Source organism: Vidua macroura, chromosome 1 (assembly GCF_024509145.1).
Source record: "Vidua macroura isolate BioBank_ID:100142 chromosome 1, ASM2450914v1, whole genome shotgun sequence".
NCBI lineage: Eukaryota > Metazoa > Chordata > Aves > Passeriformes > Viduidae > Vidua > Vidua macroura.
The window spans coordinates 134,652,757-134,662,200 of NC_071571.1; the positions used below are offsets into that span (position 1 = coordinate 134,652,757).

Genomic DNA, 9,444 nt, shown 5'->3' on the forward strand with positions numbered 1-9,444 from the left:
TTACTGTAATTAAAGAAGCAGAGATTTTTGACAGATCAGATTAAAGCTTTTGACATTTTCACTTAATTTTTTCTATTTTCTTTTGCTTTACCTAACAGATAATTGTTTGGGGAGACTATGGACGTATGGATCACAAATCCTTTATGGGAGTGGCACAGATACTTTTAGATGAACTGGACCTGTCCAACATGGTGATTGGGTGGTTCAAACTTTTCCCTCCTTCTTCCTTAGTAGACCCAACCTTAGCTCCTCTCACTAGAAGAGCTTCCCAATCATCTCTTGAAAGTTCAACAGGACCTTCGTATGCTCGCTCATAGCAGCTGTGAAACTGTTGTCATAGCAACCAGCATTACAAAAAAATAAAATTACAGGTCGCAAACCCTGGTAACACTGCATGCTTAATGTTGTGTCTTCTGAGCCTGTTTCTAGGGCTGCAACGCGATCCTGTGTTCTCAAGGAAGTTGCACACATTGTGCCCTATGGAAGGCCCTCAGGTGATGGACTGAAATCAAGAAGAACTGATAGGTTTGGAGTTCAGGGACTCAGTTTTGGTCCAATCTGAAGCCATGGACTAAACTAAAAAAATCAATCTGTTTCATGCAACAGAAGTCCTTTTCAATGGCATATCTGTTTTGTTGCTCCCTTTTCTTTATTTATCTGCCCTCCCCTCCTAAAGCCTGGTTATGCCACAGAAACGGAGTTACCCTCCCATGGAACCATGTTACAAGTCAGTGGATTAGCAGACACTGGAAGAAAAGAAAAATCTAAGGATACTGGAAAAGTCAACTGGCACTTGCAGCAGTTGCTTGAGATCTGAAAACTCTTCATATTGAAAAGGTTCAAGACTTAAAGTGGCGGGCTTCATACCTCCAGCTGTTCACACAGTGAAACCGCAGACATGATGGACTCTCTGAAAAATAAAAAGTTCTGTGGATATACTGTACTGTATGAAATTAAGAAACTTTTTTGCATGGACACAGATTTAGCTGAACACTTAAATTATTTTCTTGGGGCTGCAACTTGCAAAAACAAAAAAGAATAAATCAGCCATTTTCAACAGTTTATATTATTTTTAAAGATAAATTTCACTAGTGCATGGTTTTAAAGGGAAGAGAATGCAACAGGGTGATACAAAGACACACCACGTTTATCATTCTTTAAACCAGTCATGGTCTGTGTTTTTGCAGACTTATATTAAAAAAATAATAATTTCTAGCAAATATTTAAAATTCTGTTTATGTGACAAGAAATAAGTGTAATATATTAAATTTATTTAAATGTAAAAGGTACAAGCCTTGTAAAGTTCAACATAATGTGCAAATTGTACACTTCTTTTACCTCCTTCTTTCTCTATCTCTCCTCCCAATGTCCCTTCTTCCTTTTGTTCTTTTCTCCCCTCTACCTCCCAGGATGATCAGCATATTCTAAAATGGCTACCTTTTGACTTATTACTGTCTTATGCCCCATATTTGGTTCAGGGTTGCAGATTGTTCTGCATTTCTGAATTCTTTGAGAAAATTATTGTTTAAGAGCTTACTTTTTTTCAAGCATGTTGAAAAGGATTTTGCAACATGGCTTGGGAGTACATTAATGTAATTCAGCATGTATTTGATAAAGAAGATATTTGAACTTTTGCAATTTATTGTACAGTGCATGGTAACTTATTTTCATTTTTCCTCAATTTCAAATTGAATTCTACAGCAAAATACTGGAATCCTGTGGCCATTGTAAGATGTCTTCAATAAATTTGTGTTCAGCACCAGCATCTTTCATTCAAAGACTGAACTATTATTTCTTGAAGGTTTTTGGAAAGACGAAAAATTAAGTATGTGATTGATTTTTATGAAACAAATTTAAGCACTTTTATTTGCACTTAACCAAATTGATTGCAACATTTTTGAAATAACAAAAGCAACAAAGGTTACAAATCCATACAGTTCTTCTGCTGTAAAGTTCAATTTTCATAAATTACATTTGCGTTGCAAAAGACATAATTAGGTTATATCAGTCTGGAAAGTATCAGTCTTTGGTTCGTAAAATAGCCTTAAAGAAAGCTTATCAGTACCACTCCGTCAGCTATTTAACACCATTACCAGAACCTCGCTGCAGGTAATGGATCTTCACAACCCTGGGTTTGGTAGCAGACAGTAACGACCGTTGGGTGGTGCTGCAAGTTCAAGCTTCTCATTAAGTTTCGTTACTTAAAGGGAATGTAACTGGCTAACGTTTAATAACAAAATATCCTTTTTTTTTTTTTTCTGAGTCTTTGTATGCCTTTAATACCTACTTAAGGTTTAATATTGAAATCTTGCAATAAATTTTGAAGGACGTTACATTTACCTTTATGGCCACACAGAAATATTCTGATTTTATTTGAAAATCTGTTGAAGTTTCCCATTAACAAATTGTACATGCCTCGTAAGAGGGAAAAAGTAATAACAGTATCACTTATAATGCCTTTTACTTTGTGCAATATCATAGAAAATGAGATTGTGTCTTGTCTGCAGAGTTTATATAATGGATTATTGTTAAGTTAATAGACAGACTGGTAAAATTATATTTATTGAAATAATTTAGACATCTGTCTACCAGCAGCAAATAAATACTACTAACATGCAGTCTACAATATCCCCTAGGATATTAAACAAAAATACATAACCATTTTCCTGACACTGTGAGATGTGCTCACACATTCTTGTATGCATAGTCCTCTATAAATTATTTCAAATTTTAAAATCAAGGACACGACGCATGGAAGGTTTGTACATAATTGTCATTATGCAGTATTTATTTTAAAAAAAAATTAATGTATTTTTTTTAATTTTCACACATCTGCAATTCTACTTATGGTTTAGTCATGTAAATAGTACTATTCCAGTGATCACTGCTGTCTTGTAAATAGTACGTTTTAAAAAGTTAAAAGGAATTACAGTTGGGGGAAAAAAAAAAAAGGGCAGATTAGGCCTGTAATGAACACCAACTAATGTAAATCAAACTCATTCTGGTGATGGTATTTAACACTTTAAATAAAACATTTTCTTTACAGAATTTGTGTGCAGAATTTTGTTGCTTTTCTCTAAGGTGGTCAGCAGCATCCCTCCACACCCTTCAGTGGAGCTAGAGCAAGCAGCTCACGCAGCTGGAGAACAAGCATGCTTTTCTTCCCCAGCAGGGCTGCAGGAGAAATGCCAGTTCCACGGTGCCACTGTCACTGCCGGGCTCAGGAGCGGTGGGAGCCAGGTGTGCCCGTCACCCAGCCAGGTCCTGGGCTCTGCGCTCCGGCCACCCTCGGGCTCCCACATGCCCAGTGCATGGCTCCCAGGATGGAGCTGGCTCCAAGCTGCCAGCTCTGGCTGCCAGGACGCGCTCCAGCTCTGATATAACCAGCACACTAAACGTGTGAGACTGTGAAGAGGTCCCATCAGCTGCTCTGGAGTGGCTGCACCATCCAGTTAGACTTCTACCGTATCCCTAGATACCACCTAATATTAGCTGCCTTTTTTCTTCATGAGCAGGGTACAAATGAGGACAGAATGCCCACCTGACAGTGGTGCCTGCAAGGGCTCATGCAGCCTCTGCAGAAGGGATCTGTGGTCCACAGTGGTCCACACCTCTACAGCAATGAGAAGGATGGGTGGAGATGGGAGAGTAGAGAATTTATCTCTACCTGACCCCTCAGAGGCAGCATCAGCACAGGCAGTGGTGACTGGGTAAAACTTGAGCACTGATGACTCAGAAATTTACTGAAGAGTAAGAGTCTGGCTGGCAGTTTGCACAGCAAAGTATGTGTATTTATTTCCAGATCTGAGGTGAAAGAAAAGCACTGCAGTACTGTCATGAGAAAACCACCAAAAAAGCAAGCAAATATATTTTGGGCTGAGCAGTTGCGGGAACTGTGAGGATAGGAACTCCATTTGTTGCACAGCATCTGCAAGTGGGTTGCTGGAGGAACAGACACAGGTTTCTGGTGCTTTAAACCACTAATACTCCAGCAGGTCCCTCTTCTGCTGAGGCTGACATTGATGTTGCAAGCATGTCAGACAAGTCTCTGGGTGGGAACTGGACTATGGGGACAGGTGAGGCTGCCCCATGCCCTGGAACACATCACTTCCAGCTCTGTAGTGGGGTGGGCAGCAAAACACCTCGTCCCACAGCTGAACATGAGACTGTGTCTGTCTTTGCCACTTGTAAGAACTGTACACCATTACACTCAGTGAATCCTTGAAAAGGCCCTTTGGACAGACCAAGAAATCTACAACATATACTTTTCTAAAGGCTTCTATTCTCTGAGACGGTTTCTCAAGATTGTTTACTGTTTCCCCTCTCCAATTTCTTCTTGTCTATGTCCACTTTATTTCAAACCAAACAAAACTAGATCATTTTAATGTTAACAGTACCACCTTACTCATGACTACTAAACATTGGCTCAGATGGCTGTAAAACACCATAGTGCCCTAACTGTGGGGCTTTTCTGCTTCCATGCATTTACTTCAGATTTACAAGGCTTAAGTAATATGATGGCATAGTAGTAGTATATCAGGCACTATGTTGGGGGTGAGCCTGGGGCCAGCACATCCTAACCAGTGCACCATTGCATTCTCACAGTTTCCCACTACTATCAAATATCTGTTCACAACTGGATAATAATTAAAATGTAATAGTTTTTATATAAAGGTTTAATATGGCATAAAATGCAACAAAGCAATAGGTTTCACAGTTTTCTCACAAAGTTAGATAATACTGTGTGGAAGTCTAGAACAGTTTGTACTTCTTTCCTTGCCACATTTCTGTGCAATTCTCATCTCTCTGATACCCAAGCAGCAAAGAGCAGACACCACAGCTGTAGATATCACAATCAGCTTCCAATTGTGACTATCCCCTTGGTAACTATTTACAGGAATCCTTCACTAGGAGCAAGAAGCAACGCAAGAAAGAAGATACATGTGTCTAGCAAAGAATGGTTCACCTTCAAAGGACAGGTTTATGGAACCTAGCTTAGCTGGCAAGAAAAAAAAAATCAGCTATCTGCTACTAATACCGAAGATAAATTAACTTCTGGCATTATTTGCTTAATACCTGCCTATTTTTGATGTCTTGTTTAGGATGGGATGAGTCACGCTGGGGACATCAGATTTTCTCCTTCTCTCTCCATTGGCCGCAGAGGCAGAACGTGATGACTGCCTTGTGTTGAATTTCTACCTTCACAGCAGCTGTGCTAAGGAGAAGCAGACCCAGGCATAGTAGCCAGAAATAAGAATGAGGATTCCATAGTCCTTCAGTAGCAAGACCTGTCTGAACTGCCTGTATAATTATCAGAAGTGAGGGCAGTAGGCAGCCAATAACTGATGAAAGAGGAAATGGATGTGAAATGACTTCCCAGATCTGACACACTGTCATGTCAGGTCACTCTTCAGCCCAGCCTCAGGGAGAAAGAGAAGCAGCCATACTTATTAAACCACAGAGCACTGATGCTCTAAAATATGCCATGAGGTCACATGGAAAGGAAACAGCATCCTAGATCTGCAGAGGGTGCAGGGCACAGGACTAAGAAAAAGTTTGTCATAAGTGCTTGTCTGCTGTGACTATTCCTGTGACCAAGAACAGTTTATCAAGTGCTATCCAAAATGTAGATGTTATGGAAGTGATGCTGGCATGAAGATGGAATAGGTGAATGGCGCTGGATGACATTAATTTTATAGACATGGAGGTTTAGGATACCTTACTGAGGTGAGAGCAGGTTTGGCACTTGTAGAGTGTTTCAAGATCAAGACTCACAAACAGTGGCTGAAGTCACTTGGCTTTTTCAGCTTGGAAAAGGATAAGGAGTGATTCCACCACAGTCTAAAGCTTCCTCCTGGTGGCCAGTGGAGGGGGAGTTGCTGATCTCCTCTTTGGGGAGCAGTGGTAGGGCACAGGGAAATGGAATGGAGCTGCATTGGTCGAAGTTCAGACTGAATATTAGGGAAAGGCTTTTCAGCCAGAGGGTGGTCACTCACTGGAACAGGCTCTCCATGGAAGAAGTCATGTGTTCAAGGAGTGTCTGGAGGATGCTCTTAGTCACCTGGTTTAGGTAGTCGTGTGAGAAGCAGGGAGTTGGAGTCCCTGCTCCTTAGGGATCCCTTCCAACTCGAGATACTCCATGATTTCTTTGGACAGCTGTTAGGGCTTATGTAAGAGTTGTTAGTCAAAGTCCTTCTGTCTAGCTACAGTTTTGGTAAAGGAATTATCAGTGTTTTAAAGATGATATTTATAGTAAGGTGACACCATTCACTGAAATGAAATGAAACCAAAACACCAAAACTTGATAGGCCAAAGCTCAGTATGTCCTGCTATGCTGATGGTGCAACTGGCACATGAAGAAAAGTGCCAGTACTACCCTTGCCAGTGCATGTTAGCCTAGGTTGAATGCCAACAGCAGCCAAAATTATTATCCCCTTGATGAGAATTAAAAGAGATTTAAGTAATACTGAGGGATTAAATAGTAATGTGAAATTATCAAAGTAGCAGATACTTTATTGGTATCTATTCTGATCCCCCCCTTTTGTTTCTTATTTATTAGTATTTTTGCTGCAACAATCCTGAATACTGGCAAGACAGATCCCTGAAGATGAGGAAGAGTCATTTATATCAGGCACCATCTCTCAGGGACCAGCACACTGTGAGTTCTGCTGCTTGGGAAGAAACTCAGTTAAGAACCTTGAGGACTTTTGAAGTTTCTTCTTACAGTCTCCCACACACTGGAAACGACACAAAGTTTTTCTTTATCTGATAGACTCTCACCCCATATTCTGATTCCGTACCAAATTCTGAGCTGTGATTTTGTGTTTTGGAATTTGTACTCAAGAACTGCTTACTCTCAGATCTGCTAACCTGGCCATCCAAATGCCTCAGTTACCATCTGCCACATGCCTGAGGTGTCAGTGCACACAGTTACACAACCTCATGCACAAACAAATGAGTCCTGTCCTTCACTGTGTTTTGGCTGTACAAACGCTGTTTTGGCTCAACAATCTGGAAGCCAGCAGCTCTGGCTCTCTAGGAACAGCCCTGGGGTAGGAAGGCACTTCACCAACAGACAACTTTATTCTTCACTGGCAAAAATACAGCTTGGAGAACTGACATTTTTTATATATCCTGATGCACTTTGGCAATTTAAATAAAGTAAGAGCTAAGAAGGGTGGATCTCGGAGTGAGCCAAGAAGCATTTGGGTAACATGAAGGGGAAAAGGCCACTTAAATCACTTAAAATGCAACTGCATTTCTAAGTTGTCCCCTGAACATATGAGTCAGGTGATAGACAAAAAAATGTTGAATCCCTGTTCATACAGAGGTGACATATTCCTGTCAGCACCTTAAAATACCTTAAACAAAATAATACAAAGCAAAACAATGTTGGCACAGTTCCAGCTCTGAAAGTTTCATTAAGATTAAAAACTAAGGAAAATGAACATAAGAATCCTCATTTTGGATTGCTGTGAATTCTTCTCATTTCTAATCCAGGATTTTTTGTTTTCAATTAGCATGGTATCAGTAAAAAACACAGTATCTGTGCAGCTGTAGGACTCGTTTCTTTAGTTATACATGTTTAACTAAGAACATATTTAATATTGTTTTCTTTACCTGTTTAGGCACAGTTTTTTATTTTCTTGTTGTCTTTAAGATCCAGAACCAAGATGCTTCCTTGTGAATTTTCCACATCTCATGCATATCTGATACTTAAAATATGAGCAGGTGCCTTAGGCAACAGATTCAGAATACAGTTTTCTTACACCCTCAGCAGCTTTGCTTTCCTAACCAGTGCTGAGTTACAAACTCAGAGGGTCAAAATTAATAGTCTATTTAATTGCTCTCAATGAAAAGAGACAGGAGAACTTCCATGGTAACTCTAATTTAGGATCTTCTGGAAAGCCATTTTGAACACTTTTCACTATCAGCTGTAAGGCAGTTCAGCTTCCAAGGTATATAATGCAAATAGCTCCTAAAATGAGGATGCCAGACATGGAAGAATATCAGGTCCTTATTCTCTTTGGTACTTTTTGCTCCCAGAAAACATCTGGGAATATCTTCCTCCTGAGAACCAGATTACAATGAAATTTAATATTGTGAAAGCAAAAATGTGGGGAAGAGAAAAAAATGGACCCACTAAATCTTCTCCATCCTCTCATGCAGACCTCAGCCCTTCAGACTAACACCATGGCTGATCTTGGCCTCAGTCATGGTCATGGCATGAGGTTTGGTCATATTCCTGCTCTCAAACAGCTACTTGAGCTCCATTTGCAGACAGCAAAGTGTCAGCTGGCTGCTGGAGCCCTACAACAGCTTTGTCCTGGCATCCCTGCCTCCCTTCAGCCTCTGGCCCTCGTTCAGTTAGGTCACATCTGCACTGCTCACTGAAGCATGCCAGCTCCATTTTGCAGGCCTGGACAGCCAGCAGAATGGTGTGCTTTGCATCCGTACACCTGAACTGTCTTCCTTTCCTCTTGCTCCTTCCCTGCCCCAAATAAGTTTTCCTCTCCCAGATTTCTGGGGGCAAGGGCTCACAAATGCCACCATAAAGCATTTTCTGGGAGAGCGCTGTCTCCTGTGGGTTAAAACCATGGCAGGGGCCATGCCAGCGATGGCACAGTGAGTGTGGCACAAGCCAGGGCTTTCGGGCATGGCCTGTCCCTGCTCACAGATGCAGCCTGGCCACCTTTGCATGTGGAGAGGCAGAGCCAGATGGGAGTCCAAGGGTAAATCAGTCCTTTTTAAACTGGGAACACAGCACTTCTTTTGCCAAATTTGAAGCCTGTTCCTTCACTCCATGTGATCTTAAACAAATCTGTAAATAAATGCAAGTCTGTTAAGGGAGAAAGGCTGAAATCAACAAGAATTTTTAAATTAAAAGCTATTGTAAGATGGCCAGGCTCCTGGGCACTGTGAGCAAAATTGGAAGTTTTGGTCTGAAGCACACAAGGAGCTACTGCAGAGGGTCCAGCAGAGGTCCCAGAGATGATGAGGGATGCAGCCTCTCTTATAAGGAGAAACTGTGGGAGCTGGGCCTGTTAATTTGGAGAAGACTGAGTGGGGATCTCATCAATACATACAAATATCTCAAAGGCAGGTGCTAAGAGGATGCTGCCAGGCTGTTTTTGGTGGTGCCCAGAGAGAGGATGAGGAGCAATGGCCACAAACTAAAATACAAGAAGTACCACCTCAGCATGAGGAAGAACTTTACCTTGAGGGTGACAGAGCACTGGAACAGGCTGCCCAGTGAGGTCGTGGAGTCTCCCTCTCTGGAGACATTCAAAAACTCTCTGGACGCATTCCTGTGTCACTTGCTGTAGGTGACCCTGCCTTGGCAGAGTATTGAACTGAATGATCTCCAGAGATCTCTTCCAACAATTCTGTGATTGTGAAACATCTGGGTGGTGTTTAAGGACCACAGTGTGCTGCTGCCACCAC

At 41.3% G+C, this 9,444-nt stretch overlaps 1 protein-coding gene across 39 annotated transcripts in view; it reads left to right on the plus strand.

Annotated features, from left to right (window-relative positions):
* Nucleotides 1-3,048, plus strand: part of RIMS2 (regulating synaptic membrane exocytosis 2) — a 447,198-nt gene extending 444,150 nt beyond the window's left edge. For all 39 annotated transcript variants that reach the window (XM_053972036.1, XM_053972112.1, XM_053972077.1 and 36 more), the window contains one exon: nt 99-3,048. In XM_053972036.1, the coding sequence (XP_053828011.1) occupies nt 99-317 (219 nt within the window). In that variant the 3' untranslated portion in view covers nt 318-3,048. The remainder of the gene's footprint in view (nt 1-98) is intronic.
* Nucleotides 3,049-9,444: the final 6,396 nt, after the last annotated feature.